At 45.1% G+C, this 21,454-nt stretch overlaps 1 protein-coding gene across 2 annotated transcripts; it reads right to left on the reverse strand.

The window, feature by feature from the left end:
- Positions 1-1,417: 1,417 nt before the first annotated feature.
- Positions 1,418-21,149, reverse strand: pitpnab (phosphatidylinositol transfer protein, alpha b). Of its 2 annotated transcripts, XM_041241120.1 has the most exons (12): positions 21,020-21,148; positions 15,477-15,507; positions 7,856-8,001; positions 7,533-7,624; positions 6,371-6,378; positions 5,635-5,709; positions 5,051-5,134; positions 4,713-4,790; positions 4,140-4,250; positions 3,030-3,152; positions 2,702-2,769; positions 1,419-1,659 (listed from the first exon to the last, which is right to left on the reverse strand). In XM_041241120.1, exons 1-11 carry the CDS (start codon positions 21,034-21,036, stop codon positions 2,722-2,724), a joined length of 813 nt encoding a protein of 270 aa, XP_041097054.1. In that variant the 5' UTR covers positions 21,037-21,148; the 3' UTR covers positions 1,419-1,659; positions 2,702-2,721. The 2 variants fall into 2 exon arrangements, with proteins under 2 accessions (XP_041097055.1, XP_041097054.1); XM_041241121.1 differs by lacking the exon at positions 3,030-3,152 and having other exon boundaries at positions 1,418-1,659; positions 21,020-21,149.
- Positions 21,150-21,454: the final 305 nt, after the last annotated feature.

Consider the following 21,454-nt stretch of genomic DNA (forward strand, 5'->3'; position numbering starts at 1 on the left):
GGCTGCTATGCAGTGGGAGCCTTGTTTCCATCCGGGGGAATCAAACCCATTTTGCACAGAATTCGTTTTGGCGTGCTTCTGATGAGATGTAAGACTAGCACCCACACCTTATGTTAAATGGAGCGCAGAGTACCTGGAACGGAAAGCAGGTGCAAAAAAGGCAGGCGAGGGTAAGGGGGTAATCATCAGGAAAATCATTTTTATAAACTACACTACGCCCCTTCATCCTTCCTAAGCCTGGCTCCTCTGGTCCCACCAAAGACCTAGTAAACTCAGCGCACACAGATCAAAGAGCAGCACTGTACTTCCATTCTACAAACACATAAGAGCATCTGCACATGATCTTTACAGGATCTGAGGAGAACTTAAAGGATACACAAGTGCTAAAAAAAAAAAAACCTCATTGTGACCCTTGAAGAACGTCTCAAGTTGCTTGGTTATAATCACCGATTTGCAAGACAGCTAAACCTTTTATCAGCTAGACTGAAACAATCCCACAGCACTGAATTACTGGGACACCTCGAATGCTGTAACCATAATCTTATAAGAACCTTAAATACGATTCTGCCAAATTCCATAAGGAATGTCGACTTTCAGCATACCCTACCAATAGGATCCGGATCACAGTGTAAACTAGCTTGAGATGGGTTGAGTCATGATTCCCACAAGAGCAACACAAGGTTCTTTCTTCAAGAACTCGTCTCTTCTGCAAGCTGCCTACTTTATTCCTGTCTAAGACTCTCCAGCATGTTTGTTTAAAAACAGATTATTCACTGGTTTTTGCTCTACATCCGGTAAATGTCCTTTCCACTGCAAACCCAGAAAATGTAGATTTGTTTTGCGTTTCAGAAGGCTGGGAATATGTTACTCCCATACCTACATGTGTGTAAGCATGTGTATCTACACATAGGCATGCATACACACAGGATATCGATGCATCCAGGCTGTACCTGATTCTGTTCAAAGAGTCAATGGGTTTCAGAATAGCGTGTCTCTGGGTGCTGCCATGGACTGCAATAAAAAGACGTGTCACTACTCCGCTGGACAGAAACGGGACCACAGGTGCTTTTCCCTGCCGCTCGCGCGAGGGTCTCCGAAGCACGACTGACCCCTGTATCCCTCACTGAAGAAGAAACGAGAAAAACACCTCACAACGTCACGACATCGCTATTACTCTTCAACAATGAGCCAGAACAAAAAACTAAACACACTGAAAATCAGTCCACTATACGATCAAAACTAACTCAGCCTGGTCCTAATAACACACAGGAGTACGACTGAACATCAAGTATTACATCAAAATCAATATAGATCTGTCTCTAATATATATATATATATATATCCGTCTCTCATAATATTGTTATATTATATATATATATATATATATATATATATATATATATATATATATATATATATATATATATATATATATAATATATTGCTAAAATGCAGTGCTTATATATTTTTTTAAGCCGCTCTCTATCTGGTCCCCACAATAGAGCAGTCAGTGTGTTGGGTTGTAGATTTTGAAATTACTGTTGCCACACTGTGGAGAGAGAGAGAGAGAGAGGTCACCCACAAGTTGTGCCGTTTTGAAAAATAAAAAAATCGATAGGGCGACAACGCTGGTGTTCTGGATGAGGTCTTTATACAGATCTGAAAAAAAAAAAAAAGAAGTGAGGTTAAAATTGGGTTGCGGCAGTCATGAGGGGGAAGAGCTTGAGGTTAGAGTGGACTCGTCTTTCAAAGTATCCAGCCACTGTTAAAACAGACAAAGGGCAGAGAGCTGGGCTGACGGCAGGACTTCATGAGCCAGGAGGAGTGGTTAAAATAATGAAATCCCTTCCTAGAAAAAAAAAGACTATCTAATAAAATGATTTAGATAAAGCGAACACAAGTCACTCCTTCAGTTGTAGCACAGAGTAACGTAGAAACCTGGACTGGAGTGGGGAACCCCTTGTTTATTGTTTGTTTATTTATTTATTTATTTAGTCGTCTCCAATGGTTTTTACCCTGGTTTTCTCCCTAATTTGGAATGCCCAATTATTATTTTTTTATCCCGCTTCATCGCTGCAACCCCCTGGCGACTCGGGGAACGGAGGCTGAAACACACGTCCTCTGAAACGTGTTCCTGCCAATCTGTCATTTTACGCACTGTGGATCCACAGCGAGGCCACCAGACCTATAGTGCCGGAGGACAACACAGATCTGTGTAGACCACTGTTAAAAATAAACAACGCAACGGTCCAGATTCAACTGCTTTCACTTCAACGCTGTGTTTTCACCAGGCGGCCCCAGATATTGAGTTAGATCCTGCTAGTTTTGTTACAAACAGGCAAATATTCAGGTTGTGTTAAAATAATATTCAGCCAGTCTTCAACAGTTCCTGAAGGTGAATAACTAAAACGCCAAGTGGAGGTGCTTGATAAGTCCCTGTGAAACGGAGCATGCTTTGCATTGTCACACTGTGATTGCTGTAGGAGTGAACTACATACAGCACATCAGGGTTTATAAACACACCTGCTTTAAGGACTGCCATTACAGACGCTTTTACGGGTTTAAAAGGCAGAACTTCAATTGTAACCTTTTAGAAGGCTATTCTAGAAGCTCTGGAAATAACACTCCTTTGTATTCCTTCAAAAGGACACCACAAAAGGACAATGACGGTTTGTTTACTGAAAAAAAAACCCGTACTCACAGTGCAGAGAGCCCCTGGCCTCAGTCTTCTGTCGCAGTCATTCCTTTTACTGGATCCTTCACTCTCATCTGTGGAGACACAGAAGATCATGTGACACCGGCTGACAGCGTGCTGACACAGGGACACAGCACAGGGGTGCGCTGGGGCACTTTCATGGATGGTAATAATACATCCCATTGTACAGCAGTTTGAGCCACTTCCAGTCCAGACACAGTCCAGAAAATCACAAGGCCAAGCAGCTCAGCTACAGATGGCGCAGCTCCCCCTGCGATCTCAAGCTGGTGAACACACACAGCCAGGTCTGCGGTTATTTGGGATTTCGACTGACCTCGTCCAGCTCTTTCTTGGTCTCGTCTTCCATGCGGCGAATGTCCTCCATGGTCAGCTCGACCCACTTGTCGATCCAGCAGAAAAGCTGCCGGTGGAAATTCGTGAAGAGACGTCTCTCTTGCTGGAGAAACAGACGGACAGACAGACGCAAGTCAGACATGTGTACGAGAGCAGAGCCGGTTTGCAGGGGGGACCACACTTCGATTCCATGACAAACGCTTCGACTCTTTTTCAACGTCTTCACGCCCTGCGTTGAAAGACGCTGAACTGTTTGTCACTGAATGCAAGATTCTTTCAGCATTTCTAGATGTACTCTGGCTCTGTGACTGGCTCTTCCTGCAAGGAAGTCAGGGAGCTAACCTCCTTCATCATAGAGATGCATTCTGTCCCTGAAGGTTTGGATTGGGTGTGGGAGGTATCCGAAAGCCTTTCTATTCAGTGCTATCACATCTACCAGATGCAGGGGGCGCTGTGGTGCAGGATGCCCATACCCAGACACACGCACGCACACACAATTCAACCAGCCTGACACTCCTTTATTCACTTTTTATTGGCTCACAGAGTTGCCCGACAGGTTGCTGCCATTAGTTCCCAATTCAGCTAGAATTTTGTTTGAAGAGCTGTGACAGCCTGTGCACAGCTATGTCCCAGTAAGGTCCAACGCTAGTTTAACAGACTCAGCACTGACAGGGGCTGTTCTTTTGGATTCTGTATAGCTGTGAAAACAACACCAACACCACCCCTGGTTCCTAGAAGATGGTTGATGTTTGATTTTAATTTTCAAAAGGGAAGCGCCACAATGCTTACCTATGCTTTACCATGCTTTCGATATATTTATTTCCAACTGTGTCTTCTGGTCCCGGGGACTGTGTAGTGCTTAAAGCACTGGCTAGTGTTAACTTTGTCAACTCTTTTTAAGATTGCACAGCAGGGGCTGTCCAAAGCTGTCCCTTCCACCCCTGGTCTTTGTTCCAGCCCTGTTCTAAAATTGTTTAATTGACCCCATTATGAGCTCCATCAGGACCCTGAAGCAACTCATTAGAGAGCAGCGTGGAAGGACTGGGACTGCACAGCCCTGCTACATGGCTAGCAAACACGCCCCCCTCACCTTCTGTATGAAGTTCTCCACTTTGTTCTGGAGACCCCACCACTTGAACTTGATTGTCACCAGTTTGTAGGCGCACATGTGGGGGCAGTCTGTCTTCTGGGAGAGCTCTTTCTGCACGGACAGAGGGACAGACGGATGGAGCGTTACCAAGGGCTGTGCAGACCATTACCATTTTAATTGTCAGTTAAAACTGAAGCTCAGTCCCAAATAAAAAAAGGTTTAGCGCCACCTGCAGTTTGGAACTAAATTCAGGATGTTGTTACATAAACGCGTGCTGAAAATATCAGTTCCATAGATAACCTCTCTGTGCTGCAAGCAGTTAAGAAGGTATGCTTTTTTTTGGCTTATACGGTGAATTATTGGCATGTAGGCAGAACCTGTGGATGAATGTAATAACAGCCTCTAAGGGTTTGTTTTTTTAGTGTAAATGTCTATTGATTGTAGGGAACCGCAAGTTTAATGCAACCCACAGGCTTGTTAAAACTGTTTTGTTTTTTTGTTATCTGTTTGTATTTAAACTGCAGAGCAGACTGGGATCCTATTGGTCTCTCGTGTCACGTGACCGGTCGGTACCTTCCAATCAGGGCCCAGCGGACCTCGGCCCGTTTTCGCAGACTTGAATTTTGACGGGTCTTCGTCAGGTTTGTAATCCTGTTCGGAAAAAGCAAAGTTATTTACTCAGAGAACCTACAAAAACAGAAAACACAAGTGCTGCAGCCACTCCTAGTGCAGGAACAATAACAGTACAATAATGAACGTTACAGGGGCGAAGGAAATACTTTCTCTATGAAATACCTGTTTCAACATCACAGGGACATGGTCTGTGTCAACACAAGGTTGGTTTTGTCAGTTTCCTTTGTATGAACAAGCTCACACACAGATCTACACACACACACAATGGGGAGACTCACCCTCTGGTGCACCAGGGATCGATCTGCAATGTCAATGTAGACCACCTCCACGTTTTTCCAGGTGTCTGGGTCCAGCCCGTGGACCTGTCAACGCACACACACACACAGACCTGGCAAGGTTAGAAACACAATGCGATCACCAGCGAACACGCCCTGAACTGCGTGCCCGTGGGGCACCAATCAGGAAACACTGCGAGGGCTGTGAGATTAATCAATTATAAACTGCTAGGACTGTGAGATTAATCAATTATAAACTGCTAGGACTGTGAGATTAATCAATTACAATCCTCGAGAGAAAGGGACCAGACTCTGCGACAACCAAGGGTCTAGTTCTAACAGTAAGAAGCTTCTTAAACTTTCTTAACTCCCCCACCCCGAGCAGTTTCTCACTGCAATGACCGAAATGCTGTTTTTTTTGTGTGTGTTTTGCTCAGGAGCTGCTATTGGATGTATGAAGGGCTCTCCTGTGTGGTAACAGAATTGCAACGTGATACCTGTGTTGAAATTAGATGTCCACTAGATGGCGGTGGATCTTATTTCTATAAATCAAAAAAACTGAAAACTTTTTGAAGGGGGGCACTCACGTTTTCCTGCTTTCCGAGGTCTGGTTTGTGCCAGGTTTCGATTTTAATCAGAAAGTCATCCTTCATGTATTCGTTCTGTGGGAAACAATACAGAGAACAACTTGCATATGGCTGTGCTGGACGGGTTAGGGTTAGGGTTATTGTATGCAGTTTATCATTTATCATTTTCCCAAAATCTTGCTTGGCTTGGGAGGGCCAGTTAACACCTCTAAATGCAGTTCAAGGAGTTAGCCAGCAGGGGGAGACAGACAGCATTGCAAACGGGCTCCTGTAAATGATACTGGCCTACTGGACCACAGAGGACTCCTCTTTCCTTTCACCTCCAGGGTAGAGTTACTGTACTTCTCTTTTTCATTCTCTTCTAGCTCAGCGGAGCAGACTGCACGAAGCCACGCCTGCTTCTAGGCAGACAGCTTTCCACACCTGAGTGGTTCGGATCAGGAGTGCTCAAGCACAGTTCCAGCAAGGTTCGTCCTAATTCTGCATATTGAAACTTTGATGTGCATGCACTGGATTGCTATATTAACAAAGGGAAATGAAGCCACGAAATAAAATGTCTATTGATTAGTAATGGTTGGAAACTAAAAGCCGCTCCACATTTGCGAAGGTTTATTGCACGGGTGTATATTTCCCTAGCTGGCTTTTTCTCAGCTAAAAGTGAACAGAATTGGAGCAAACCTCAATGTGCAGTGCAGGGCTGACTGGAAAGGCAGGAAAGCGGTGTGCTTTTACTTACCGTGATAACTGCCCCGCAAATAAGAGCCACATGAAAAAGAAGAGACACAAGAGATGAGAGTGCGTTAGGCTTTCAATCACACTGTCAACGAGGATTACACCTGATTGCAGCTGTCAGATCCCTAAAGCACGTTTCCAGCACACCTTCAGATACTGGGAACCAGATCTTACAGGCTTCCCCAGAAAACACACACCATTCTGCAACAGCGCCAACAAGCCAATAAAGAGCTTTCTTATTAACAGCAGAAAGGGATAGTGATATATAATGAAGATAATGGCAAAATAACTGGAAGACGTTGCTGTGTCCTGATTCTCCTTGTTTGAGGAGCTCTGCTGTTTCTGTCTTGTATATATTGTGTATGGCCCTTTAAGAACTCGCTGGTCATGGCTGTTAACCAAAAGGCTTGGAGAGCTCTGCCATGACCCCTAACCCTGCAGTGCACTAACAGTGCGGTGAAGCCCTGAGATGGACAATGAGAACGAACTGTGCCCTCCGAACATCAGAGCACAGCGGCTCTTCTGTGCAACTGAACTGGAAAAGCATCTCAATTATTCATCAGAGCCGGGTGACAGGGATACTGTGACACTGTGGCGCTGCAGGAGTGAGCACAGCCCCCTCGTAGTGACCAGAGTGCAGAAGCAAAGCAGCCCAGCCCCGTGGACAGGGTGCCCGTCCAGGGAGCTGCTCTGCTGGGGCTGAGCTACTGTCACCTGCAGAGTTCTGCACAGAGGCTTCAAAGAGCAGGGGCTGACAGGCACACACACACACACACACACACACAGGCAGCCAGCAAACAATACTCAGCTTGAAAGGAGCTGTCCACACTGGTGTCTGGGAGGTTTCTGGCAGTCGTTTCCCTGTCTCAATGCTCTGTAACACTTCATTAAATACTTCCTTACCTTTCAATACCTATTTATTCTGTTAGTCAAAAATTAAAATGCATCTCTTAAAACCAACTGGACATGGGCAGATGCTTTTCTACAGACACTAGGGGTTGAACTATGCACCAATAGTCACTAATGGGGCGCGACAATGGGGTGCCCATGCTACCAGTGTTTCCAGCAGGACAGTCTGCCAGGTTTTGCTTAGATGGAAATGCGGAAGCCAGAAAGCACAGCAGGTCATGGTGGGCGCCGCTTGTGATTTCCCCAGTAACACTCACTGGTCCTGCAGTAGGGGTATGCATTCCAGGCCTTCTCGTGGATATTTAGCGCCCCCGCTGGAGCCAGCATTCGCACGGTCGCCGGGACTTTGCTGTGAACAGAGACGAGAGAGTTCAAGCTGGGGCAGGCACCTTGACACACTACTTCAGGTTTGAACACAACGGTTTTAGTGCAGGGAGACTATTCTGGAACTCATTTGGCACAAAAAGCAATCAGCTGATGTAACCCTTTCTGTTGACGGTGGTACAGCAGTTTCCAGGGCTGTATGAGCTCCAGCGAACCCCAGGTCTAGTCCCAGCTCAGACTGCTGACAGTGCCTCACCTCTGCAGATGGTAGATCTTGTGTGTGTACTGTCCTTTCTCCCCATTATTCTCATAGGGCTCGTTCTTCAGCACCTCCACTCCCTCTCCGCCCCCCGTCTCGTTTTTACTCGCCTCGGCCACGGAGTACAGCTGGCCCACCTGGTACTGCAGGGATACAAAGAGGAAACGCAGGTGAGGGGCCAGTAAACTCGCTGGCAGGGCACTGCGCACGGAGAGGGCAGTTACCCTTTATTACACAGCGGCTGTGGTAAAGCACGCGTGGCAGGGGAAATCGTTTATTCTCATGTGACCCTGGCCTGCATCTCCCTGGAAGGAGAGAAACACACAATTCCAGGTAATCAAAAGTATCTTATTTCTAGTTCTGTGACATGAGCTGGTGTGTATTTCTCTTCATAACGACTTTGGAGTTGACAGGGTTATGAATTCCAGCCAAATATTACCAACCACTTATTTACCTTTTTCAAAACTATATTTTACATTCCAATCCATTAGAATTCTATTATATTACATTCCATTTCATTATAATCCCATTACATTACATTATACATTATAGTACAATGTTTAACATCTTTTGCATTGATATCTTTGTGTTTCTTAAATGAACCATTGTACAGTAGTTACTAGTTAACTGTAATATGTGACATATTCAGCACATTCCCCTTCAGCAGAATGAGACACAACATGTGATCTGTTACTACAGTCCACACACACACACACACACACACACACACACACACACACACACACACACACACACAGGGATGGGAAGAAGACTCCCATTGCATAGCAGTTTCACCCATTCCAGGTTTTACTACAAGCTTGATTAGTCCCAGTGTGTAGGTAACAAGCTGAGGTGTGTCTTACTAAACTCACAGTAAAACCAGGAATGGCTCAAACTGCCATGCAATGGGAGTCTTATTGCTCTCCCGGCGTAAACCCACATCACACACACACATCATTCCATGTGATGAAAGGGCTGGATTGTACTGCAGCGTGTGTTTCCAACGTAAACACAATCTGTGCTCGCCTCCCACTCCAGTTACACCACACTCACTCTCTTGTCCTGTTACAGCACGCTAAGTTCTTGCCAGATAAACTTGTAGGACTCGCTCTGGACTCTGTTGGCAGGCGCTGCTCAGTCAGCAAGAAACGCAGAAAGCTCATGCAGCAAGGGCATCTCGTGCTCTGGTTTGTGAGATGCCCGCGGCCTGGGGTGACTGGCAGGCTCACCTGTGATGTCATGACGGCACGTGAGAGAGCGGGTGACTCGTGCGTGTTAATATTCTGCAGAGCTTGCCGGCTTTATACAAGATGCAGAACTGCTTCCCAATGCAACCGGCCAGGGACATCTACACTTCTGTTCTACCACTGCGATCATAAAGCTAGGCTGCCATCTCATCACTTACTGTAGTATTAACTGGGGGTTTACCGAGGCGCAGCTAGAGAACTTTACAATGGAGCGCAGAACACAACACCACACATTTCAGAAGCCCCTTTCAAGACAAGCCGACTGGATGCCATGGCAAACAAAACAGATCTGTTCTATTGCTTGTACTCTGTTGCCTGTAGTTATGGTAAACTTGAATATGGGCTGTGGCAGCTGAATCATGCATTGGCTTTATGATAAGGAGTACAAAGGAAGGGCCAGGCAGGACAAAAAGCCCCCGTGCCACAGGCCCCCTTACTTATAAAGGGTCATTTTATTTACTTTCCTCTGCGGGGAACTGGAATAACATACAAATCAATCCTGGATACACAGCCATGACTGCACCCTAATATCCCCACTCTGTACAGTAGCAGTTGAAGACTGATCTGCAAACCCACACACCCTTAGCACTGCACTGTTTAGAAGACAGACCCAGTCCTACCTACAGCAGGATTGAGAGTCTCTGAAACAGCACAGCGTCACACACTTCATGGGATCGCATGTGTCTGACTGCCCTCGGGGCACAGGAGCGTTCCTTCTGCTGCTACAGTCGTTACAGAAACCAGCTCCAGCAAACCAGCGCAGAAAACTTTACAACAGATCACAAGTTCCGCCTGGAAATCAGATATCTTGACTGCCGTGTCTCATTCTATACTATTCTGTACACCTTTCTCCATCACACTGATCATTTTGAATTGACGGCTGTGGCTGGGGATGGATAGTACAGGCATGCCTGTTAACTCTGCGGGGGGATCTGGTCCTGGGAGCTGCCAGCACTGTACCTCCTCTGTGGATCAGAGACACAGACGGCACTGCAGTCTCTGGAGAGCAATTGGGATGAGAAAGGCTGGAAAAGCACCCTGACCAAAAAACACACACACTGCAGCGCCTATACTTTTTTTGCATCAAGGCGAGACATTGAATGCAACGAACACAGACATCTGCAGACACAACGCACCTTTACACACAGCTGTGCGTGCGTGTGGGATGATTCTAACTCGGACAGGCTTTAAAGCGGTTTGCTGGATTAGACTGTTTTGCTGGCTTTGGTCTATTTAGCGGGACTATTCTGGCCCTGGAGAGCTGTGAGGAGGAACCACTGTAACCTCGCTCCCCGACTGCGCTGGCGGGATCAGGGAAAGGTTTTGTGAGCGCGGGCCGGCCGTAAAACTGATCATCCCGATTCTGAGAGCGTGATTGAGTGTGTGTGTGTGTGTGTGTGTGTGTGTGTGTGTGTGTGTGATTTATATCAGCTCAGCAATGATCTGAATGAGAGAGCGTGTGTCACTGTGTTTGCACTGTCTCAGCCCAGGTTTCCAGGAATGTCCGCCTGACAGCAGATTAGTAAAGAAAGAGCCATTGTGTTCCACCCCAGAGCAGCACAATCCCTGTGTCACAGACATGGGGACCGGAGAGAGGCACAGCGAGACAGTGAAACAGGCACAGGCTGCATTGAAAGAGAGTTCCAATGGTACACCGGTATTTTAACACTATGAGGACCAGGGCTTTCTCATAAGGTAGGTTTCACCTGCCTTGTAGGGACCCCGTACCGTTAACAAGCACACATAGTTTCACTCATGTAAGCACTCGTGCACCCACACAGAGAGCCATGTCAGGTCCACGGCTCAGGTTACATACAGTACATGGATTAACATTGAATCAGTCCCCCCGTTTACAGTACAGTCCCACCAGAATCTGCATAGATCACATCTGCCCTGGAGCGTACCATTATTTTATTTTAGGATCCACCTGTTTCGTGCAAGGATCCCAACATTTGCTCATTTCCAGTCGCTATGCAGTTGAATTATTAATTCTAATAACTGCCCATGAAATTCACACATTGACCCCAAGCATGAGGAATAGAATCTGAAATCCAGGTGTAGAAACATCCTACAGCATCCCCAATGAATCTGAGAGCAATCGAGTGACTGTGGGACCTCAATCCAATGCAGTCCCATTGCTAGGAAACTAAAGGCCTCTGTAGTAGCAAAAGGAAACGTAACTCTATTAGAACAGGCTGCTGGGATGGAACTACAACTCCCACAATGCTTTGCTTAGGCTTGAGCTGAATGCTACAGCAAGGTGCAGACTGGAATCCTCAGCTCGAGGTCTTTTCTTGTGTTCTGCATTGACTCCAAATCCATGTATTTTAGGAAGCACGCTAGAGCTAGGATGCTATATATTCAATAGCATACAGTGAAGGGGACAGGTTCAAGTGTTCTGGTTTGAAAAGCAGCACCAGAGCCTGGATAAGGTGGTGCAGTAATCTGACTCATATTGATGAGCTGTTGGTGTGCTAGGACATTTGGAGGGCATTGAGTGTAAGGAGAAAGACAGAGAGAGAGAGAGAGAGAGAGAGAGAGAGAGAGAGAGAGAGAGAGAGAGAGAGAGGGGAGGTGTGGAGGAGCGAAAGGGACTGACTTGAAGCACAAGTGACAGGGAACAACACCTAAATGAAAAAGGTGCACAGAGATAAAGAGATCTGATTCTACCCTGCTGTCCCGAGTCCTTGGGGAGCCCCTGTGCTGTCACAGACATTCAGATATTACACGAGACCCTGTCGACTTCTTTCTCTCTTTCTATGTTCCCCCCTCTTCTATTCTCTCCCCTCCCCCTTTCCTCACCCTCTCTTGGTCTGCTACACTGTTGCATTTTTAACCTTCAGGGGAAAAACTGTAGATTGCAATCCACGGCAGATAAAGCAGGAAGCTGTGGCTTTATTCTTAGGCTATCTGTCAGCCGAGGAACCTTACATCCGACATGCAAAGAAATCTGTGGACAGGAGGGGGAGAGAGAGAGAGAGAGAGAGAGAGAGAGAGAGAGGGGGGGGGGGGGGGGGGGGAGGCTAAAATAATTCCCCTTTTAAAGTGATAATGTTAACCTTTGATTACTGTTGCTAGTATTTAGAATGTCAGTGGTTCTCTTAGAAGGGAATTCTAATCCGAGTCTTTGTTATTTGACAAGTGGAGTTGTTGAAAGGGCACTCAGGACAGCTGACGGCAGCAAACCAGTGAAACAGGTTCAATGAAGTTAAACAGTGACTCAGTGCTAGCTGAACCTATAATTCATTATTTAGCTGACTGCCTGAAATGGCATTGATGATGATCCACTCATCACGAGATAGCTGTCAATCCCAACCCTATGTATCCCACGCCTTCTCAAAGTGCACAGTCTTTCTCATCAACAGTATATATCCCATGCCTTCTCAAAGAGCAGTCTTTCTCATCAACCCTATATATCCCATGCCTTCTCAAAGTGCACAGTCTTTCTCATCAACCCTATATATCCCATGCCTTCCCAAAGTGCACAGTCTTTCTCATCAACCCTTCTTAGCCCCCGTGTGTATCTTCCTAAAAATACCAAATCACTGCTCCCTTTACTGTGTACTTCAATTACAAGTCACATCATGCTGGCTAGTTCAGCTGTGCAAAGCAACTAATAATTTAGCTCCGTTCAAAAAAAAATTAGCAAAAGTACATTGTTCATTGCATAAAACAATGCTGCTATTTACAAATTTAGAGCCACCATCTACCTTAGAGTCCTACAGCTTAGAAGAAAGCACATTTGCTCAGGTCTGCTGAGCCGCTGTGTCCCTGTGTGTAAGCTGAAGTCCTCTGACTCAGACCTGCGTGTTACACCCAAGCAAAAGCGCATCACACCGGGAGAGCGCTCTTTCAGCTTCACGGCCCCAACTCTCTGGAACTCTCTCATAAACAGACAGATCAGGCTGGACGCTAAACAGACACTCTCATTAGGCTAGGAAGGGGTTAATAATGCATGCCATTGGATTTTATTGATGGGTCGTTTCAGTCATTCACAGAAAGAGAATTGATACCAAACAACTTGCTTTTATGATGCAGGGTGCAGCAGACAGTCCTAAGTGCACAGGGTCACAGTGTAGAGTGACAAACCGAAAGGTATTTAGCTAAGCCCTGCACTGCCGTCATTATTACCTGTGAGTGCTGTTTCCATCTATTGATCCATTGTTTCAACCCCATATGCAGCAACAGCAAGACAAACAACATCCCAATACCTTTGAAATATCACGCTCTTTAGTTCAATGATCCATTCCCAAAACAGCTATAAAAATGCGTTACTCGCGCTTTCCCTCGATTATCAACAAGAAATGACAGTTCACTACAAAAGCTTTAGTGGAACCTCAAATGCATACAACGCTGAACAGCTAGCCTACAGGTTATAATGATCGACAACAGTCTAATATCATTCGTAACACATTTATAGATACATTAGTGATGCTTTATTACTAATGCAAAGTTCTATTACCCATATTACAAAGCCAGACTTTACAGCTTGCTGGGGGACGGCGTTTCACTTTGACAAGCATTTGATCACTGATAAAGAGGCACGGGCCAGACAGCCTTCTCTCCAAAGCGACCCGTATATTACCCATGCAGATTGACTGGGTGGGATAACACATTTTGATGAGATTCTGCAACGGTGCTAGGGCAGGCATCACACTGAAAGGCTGAAATGGACACGGTATAGAGATCACGTCATACAGCTGGCACAGCTGGCTTGCAGTAGCAGGTCCGTCTCAATGTTACCTGGTTGCACACAGAGCTACTGTACAAACAGAACAACACCCAGGTGATAAAAGCGTTCTCCTCCCTGTCCAAACCTGCTTGTGTGGGTCACACCTTACCTGAAACCTGCTGCCATACAAACATGGAAATATGACTGTTACCAAAACTGGAGTAAGACATCATATCATAAACAGAAAGTTCAAATAACAGGTAGATTATAAATGATCCAAAAACATTATCCTCCAGCAAGGACAACGGCACTTTGTGGGTTAAATCGAGCTCTTAAAGAGACAGCCTCGTTCACTACTTTAACAGATAGGGTATCGCTGTGAATTGCTGATTTCAAGGATTTCAAATGAATTACTAACTGACTTTGTGTTTTATGCAAAGCACAACCCTGTGACATATTTCATTTTCTAAAATGAAGCCTCTTTTCTGTAGTGTTGTCTGTAAAAGCAAACTGTCGAAAGGGGGGGGGGGTGTTTTAATGATTTGTTCAATGCAGAATTTTTTTTTTTTCCTGGCACTTTACAATTTTTTGAAGGGCAAACTAAACCTGAATTTATAATGCAATGAAAAACGAGAAAAGTAACGTGATAATAATAATAATAATAATAATAATAATAATAATAATAATAATAATAATAATAATAATAATAATATTAGATTGCATTTGAAGCAATTTCCCTTTAAGCACGCTTCCCGATGCTTCACAGAGCGATTGCTGTACCTCTTGTGAAACCTCAGCACTGACTCTCAGAAACAGGTTATTTGTAACCCTGGGATGCGCGAAGTTATTTACTCCAAATTATAATCAGCGCAATCCTGAATCAGCACAATCCTGAAAAAAAAACACCAAGTAAACGTTAAACGAATAAGGAACAGCTTCAATTAAAACTCCTGGTTGGTTTTTTCCTGGTCTGTGTGACTGGAGAGGTTGTGTTTCTCCTTGTGCTAATTGCAGTAAATAGCTCAGAGGTATACAGACACCTCTCCCGGGCTAGCGCTGAAGAAAGCAGGGTCTATTCAGCACTGAAGCTGGTTTAATCTAAAGCTCAGGCAGCCCTGCGCAGTATCCTCTTAACGAGTGACTGAGCTTATCGGGGCTCGGGAACACAATGCAGCCCTTGTGGAGTTTCCACCAGATTCGCAGGGAAGCACGGAATGGCTTAAACCTCTCGGAAAACATGGAATTCCTTTTAGCTTAAGGATCTTTTATAGACTATCAATAACGCGCACATACATGCGTTATAAAATTGGAATTACTGAGCCACTACAACTAGGAGGACTTTTATACCTGGAGCCACGATTACAATTAAACCCTAAGGTAAGGCATTGATAAGAAGCTTTAGAATAACTTTAGAACACAGCAATGCATGCTGTGTCGTTAGAATGCCATTGTTACGAACTGTTATCCCTTGTTAATAACTGTGCCAATCTCTCACATTTATAGAGGATTTATAAATGGATCCTTAAACTGAAGTGTGTCTGAGTCCAGTCCACAGCGCTGAGACTCGAAGGGGCTGTGTCAGCTGATAGGGGCAGCTCGGCTACCTCTCTGGGTCGCACACGCACTCGCTCACACACACACACACACACACAACAAACACAACCCCCCCACTCGGAAACAGAATGACAGCCCTGCTTACCTCCTCCACGGAAATCGGCAGGATCACTCGGCTGGAAGAGAAAGGAAAGGACAATGTGAGAAGCTCTGTGATCCACAGGCTCCGGGAACACCTGACTGCAGCCTGGGTCCGAGACAGCAACTACCAGGGCAGACCCACGAGGAAACGAGGTGTCTCTTTAAAAAACAGCAATGGTCACACAGAACACACGTAACCCAAAAAAATGAAACACAAGTGAAATTAAAGACGACACACAGAGCATCCCTTTAATCTACTGACGGCATCCCTCGCAGGCCCCTGCTGTGGAGAGCAGGGGAGCGAGGCAGCCTGTCCTGCGTCCGCACCGGTACAGGACACTCAGGGGGACAACAGGCTGTATGCAGCTCAGCCTGGTCTGTACACAGTTCTGGATCCCTCGCTACCCCCTGTCCCACAGCTCTGTCCATGGGATCCAAGCATTCTAATATAATAACCTGCAGATTGTTACACTGGCGGCCGAAGCAATACAGAGAATAACGCAGAAGGGTGGAGAGAGGTCAGAACAGACCTCAAAGGCTACATTATCATTACACAACAGATCTGGTATTGAACAACACTTGCTGACAGTGCAATACCTCCGGAAACAAACAACAAGGCATATTGTTTAAGACCCCTGTTAAATAAATTGTTCCTTGCTTATCACTGCATAAACACTCCCTAATAGTAACCCTCTAGACTCAGATTGATCAGAGCAGATTCAACAGGAGCCAGATTGCTCAAACTCCTGCCACCTGATCCTTTCAACAACGCCCCTAAATAATAATAATGCATGGAGCGTCTTACCCTCTGCTATCACCACGCTACCCCTGCCTTTCAGATCTGTGTTCTGGGACACTGGGACTGACACTGACCTGTAGAAGGATTGCTGCAGCTTGTCTCATGACACTAATACAAAGGCTTGTCTAATTTGCTTCCTGTTATTACCCTGAATAGGTGCCTCTCTGTTTTATATCTTTCAGGATGGCACAACGCCTGCGTCCACGACTGGGCGAACTCGACAATGGAACCGGTGAGCTGGCCCTGGTCCTGTGTCACCTGACCCCTTCACCCCTGTCAGCGCTCTAGCCTCCAGCCCTTCTCATCATCCCTGCACCCACAAAGCAGGCAGCCGGAGTCACGCTGACCCAGGATGCAATTCAAATAAAAGGAGCCTCGGTGACTCCAGCACGGCAACAGCACAGCCTCACACTTGAGAGAGCTCCGCAGAGAATCCAGAGACGCTGAGTGCAATCTGGAACCGTTCACCAGCCAGCACAAGGAAGAGCAAACCGCTCGCTGCGTGGAAGCCTGAAAGGGCTACTGGGACGGACGCAACAATCGATCGATCACTCCGTCAATCTAATCAGCTAATCGATCCTTACCAGGGTCACGTTTGGTTAGAGAATTAAACTGCTGGCTGAAACAATATTGATCTTGCTAGCATTTGTATCAGCCAGCTGTTGCTGAACTAAGACACACAGAAAACTCAAAGGAGGCGTGCAAATTGCTATAGGAAGAACTGAGTTCCCTAAAATAGCTGTTCTGTCACTCGAATTTTTTTATGGTTTTGAGCAGATGGGTACACCAGCACTGTCACTCCTTGATCACGAGTCATCCAATTTCTACAAGGAACTACATTATCGCCTCAAGCTTACACCCCATCACACTGCATCATATTACACAATCTCAAACACAGCACTGGCATCGCCATGCATTCAGACTGTTGCCATGGAGCACTGCTACGTTTTGTAGTTTGGTCTAAGCTAGCTCCTGAAAACATATATATTTTACAATAAGGTTGTGAAACTTTCTTTTTTTTTCAATGTTATAAATATGCATTGCAAAAGTATTATTATTATTATTATTATTATTATTATTATTATTATTATTATTATAATGTACAGATCATGTTTTACAGCAGTTACAGATCTAATAATAGAGAAAATCAATTTGCAAAAAAAAAAAAAAAAAAAAAAAAAGGGGGCAAATATTTGTGAAGCCGTTAACATCTAGAACACGCCACCCTTTGGAATCCAATATCCTGTTGAGGTTTAATAAGCAACAGGAATTGCCTTTTGAAAGCCTGAAAGACACTGCATGCTGCTTCAAAGAAATTTATACCTAATCCATCCTTTATTAGCAGATCTAAATATTTTATCAATACAGTTTTTGCTGTAATATGACCCTCATTAGAGCTCCTCTGCCAGCACTGCTTCACTGCAGCCCTCACATTTAATCCTGGATCCCTCAGTACCACACACCACTAGAGCGGCTTTTTTCTTTTTATTTTCCATTAATGTTTGTGATTGTCACCACTGGAGACAAAAGACTTAATTGCATAGCGGAGACAGTACAGGCAGTGGCTCCCATACAGCGTCAGGCCAGCCCTGGACTGGAGGGAGCACACTTTCTCTTAGCGGGTGAGGGAGGGAGAAGTTAAGTCTCTATGCATAAGCAGAGACCATCAAACTTGTTTTCCCTTTGTGACCAAAGCAATTACTTCTAGACTAGCTATCAGACTTGCACCTGACTGATAAGAGCGGGAACCAAATGAGATTGTAGCTGTAGGAGGAGAGCCAGGCACAGCTCTTTACTGTCAGTTGGTTTGGGGGTTTGGGGGAGAAAGTGAAATGAAGCGAAACACCAGACAAGCACCCAGACCAGAGAGGTGGGGACCATGCAGAGAGGGCAGACTGGCTGGCAATGCAATCGATCGCTGCCCTCGTGCAGCAGGACTCTGCAGACTGGCACATATCTATTTTATAATGCATTTTTTTCAAAGTTTTGGAAGGGTAGCTTCTTGACCTCCACAGAGTTCACACAACCTGTTTTAAAAACCTCTAAAAAAAAAACAATTAATTAAAAAACCGAAGAGGCATCAAACGAACTCCATAGACTGCACCCACATCCAAACTACAGCAACAAAATAACTTGTGCCTGACTCTGACACACGACATGAATCGACTGTCAGTCGTTTCACCTGCACTGTTCACTGCAATACAACAGTGCAATGCGTCAAAAAACCCCTAAAATAATGGTAAAGTGCTTTACAGTAATTGAATCTGCAGATTAATGCACGAAAACGGCAAAGCGTGCAATCAACCGTTCTTCTGCTCTCTCCCTCTCCCCCTCTCTTTCTCAGTTCTCTGTGAAACTCTACCTCGCTCAGCTTGTCCTTGAATGCCTGCGGCCCTCCTGCCACTTCTCCCTGGCCTGGAAGAGATACCTCAGCAGGGGGCTGCACCCCTGCGTTCCCCACGGCCCACATCTTCTACAGTTCCTTACACAGTGCTGACTCACTGGCACAGCCATAATGGCATCAGTTTCTGCACTATAACCCCTGATCAGAAACACTGCCACTACCAGGATTACACATTCTGATTGGGAGAGGGGTGCCTTGCCTTGTCTTGCTTTTCAGCTACCCAGACTCCTCTTAGTAAATCCGCAGTACGGGATCACCCTTACCCTGGACGATCCTATAAACAGCGGATTTAAAAAGCCATTCTGCCCACATTTACAGCCACAGTTTAGGAACACGCAATTTCTCCAAACTGTTTGTTTTCCGAGGGAAACCCAATTCGCAGACTGAGTAACGTCCTCAAAAAGGACTTTTTATTTTTTTGAATTACAAACGCGATTGCCTCAGGAAATAGAGTTGTGAGTGGACTGTAATACCTCAGCACAAACAAACACACAGGCAAAGAAAAACTGAGGCCAAAACATTCCCTGAAAAACACCTTAGTACAATGAGAGAGAGAGAGAGAGAGAGAGAGAGAGAGAGAGAGAGAGAGAGAGAGAGAGAGAGAGAGAGAGAGAGAGAGAGAGGAGTTCAATAGATTTCATTTGATTTCAATGTATATTAGGCAGGTTGAGACATTGTGTTCGGGGGGGGGGGGGGGGGGGGTGGGGGGGGGGGGGGGGGGGGGGGGGGGGGGGGGGGGGGGGGGGGGGGGGGGGGGGGGGGGGGGGGGGGGGGGGGGGGGGGGGGGGGGGGGGGGGGGGGGGGGGGGGGGGGGGGGGGGGGAGCAACGTCTGTGTCCCCCCCCCACCTGGTGTTCCCCACCCACTCTCTTATTTTATCTATTTTTACCCTTTTTTTTTCTCTCTTGGGGGTGTTTGAAATGTTTCTCTATTGTATCAAGTTTAAATTCTCAGAATAGCTACCGCTAATAATAATAATAATAATAATAATAATAATAATAATAATAATAATAATAATAACCCTTCTTGCTTTCAGGTCAGTTTAAGATGTAAAAGCTCTTTTGTAGTTTGGAAAGCGAGTGTATTTATTTATATTTATATATACATTATTTCACATCTCCTAATAATAAAGGGTATGACAAACAAACAAACATAAAACCGCGTTCATATCATTCCAGAGAATGATTTATTTATTTATTTTAATCGGCCAGTTTTTTTTTGGTTTTTTTTTAGTTCCAGTCTTCGCAACATTTTCAAACACTGCATGGCTATACAATATTACACCCTGACAGACTGCATTTCGAAACGGTCACACGCATCAAGTATTTATAGTGAGCGCGGTGTCTCGTTGCAGCTCATCTATTATCATGTTTCACATGATTCTCAAGATCAACTTGAAAGCGCCCCGCCCCCGATGAGTACATAACACGCGAACGATAACGTCACAATCGGACGTCATATACAGAACGTCATGTCCAGAATGTTTAACCCCACACAGCGTTCTTTCAATGAAACCTGCTCATTATGACGCAGGCATTCATATGAAATGACCGACAATGAAATATCAGCGCGGCGTCTCTCCACTTTGAGGTTTCTGTAACCTTAAAACGAGAGAGAGACAGACAGACAGACAGACAGACAGAGAGAGAGAGAAACCCAAAACAACAAGCAGTATTCGTTTCCAGCGCCTTTCTCGCTGGTTGCGCTGCAGTATGTATTATTAGAGTACCAGTCCGCATCTGACACCGTGTCGTCGAGAACTCACTCAGTGCGAGGAACACTCTTTGAAATGCAACGCTAGGAAAAACAAATCAATGAATTAATAATAAAAAAACAAAAAAACAACAGCCTTCCGAGCAGTACTGGTGTTTAATTATTCATTATTATTATTATTATTATTATTATTATTATATATATATATATATATATATATATATATATATATATATATATATATATATATATATATATTGGCTTTTTAATTGGAATTTGAGTTTTAATTGAAAAAATTCAAATAAAATCATTAACGGATTTGCATGTCACAAGCAGATTTAATTCATTATATTTCATAATCATATCTCGTGTATATATATATACACACATTCCCTGTAGCCGCTGGGCACGCACTGTCATCATGCCAGGCGCAAGGGCACCGCGATGCAGTGTGATTCTCGGTTATTCGTACGGAATATTTCTATTAATATTGATAACGTTGTTTTATTTTTGGCTTGACAGTAAACAGCGAGCATTAACAGCACAGAACGAGAGTCGAGTTTATATGACAGCAATCATATTGCAATAGGAATGTAATATCACAGCGTTCACTGCATCATGCACATACTTACAACTCCTTGATCAGCATGTTTATTGAAGACAGCCTCTATTTGCGCTCTATAAATATAGCTTTATAAAATCCCAGCAGATCTCTCTCTCTCTCTCTCTCTCTCTCTCTCTCTTTCTCTCTACGGTTCTCCCTTTTTTCTCAAATTACTTCCTGATCAGACAGTGTGGGCGTGGTTTAACCACGGCGGCCACGCCCCTATGTTCCAAGGTATCGTGACGTAAAAGCAACTGGGCGTGTAGAACGCAAGAAGGATTCGCTTAAAGGTCACCATGGCGACCGCATCATTCGTTCTGAAGTTCGATGGTTCAGCTGGAACAGGTTTGTAGTTACACCGCTACAGCGCCCCCGTGTGGGTGCTATTGAACATGACCAAGCCACATCAATCGGTATGGGAATTTGAATGGCTGTTCCTATGGGTTATCAGAGATGGCCGGTG

Source organism: Polyodon spathula, unplaced genomic scaffold (genome assembly GCF_017654505.1).
Source record: "Polyodon spathula isolate WHYD16114869_AA unplaced genomic scaffold, ASM1765450v1 scaffolds_764, whole genome shotgun sequence".
In the NCBI taxonomy this organism is placed as follows: Eukaryota; Metazoa; Chordata; class Actinopteri; order Acipenseriformes; family Polyodontidae; genus Polyodon; species Polyodon spathula.

Bases quoted from the DNA above. Each gene is read 5' to 3' on its own strand.
- pitpnab (XM_041241120.1), bottom strand. The intron at 7,625-7,855 runs GTGAGGCACTGT...CTCTGTTCACAG, and splicing joins AAGATCTACCATCTGCAGAG to CAAAGTCCCGGCGACCGTGC. The intron at 5,135-5,634 runs GTGAGTGCCCCC...GTGCGTTGACAG, and splicing joins ACCTCGGAAAGCAGGAAAAC to GTCCACGGGCTGGACCCAGA.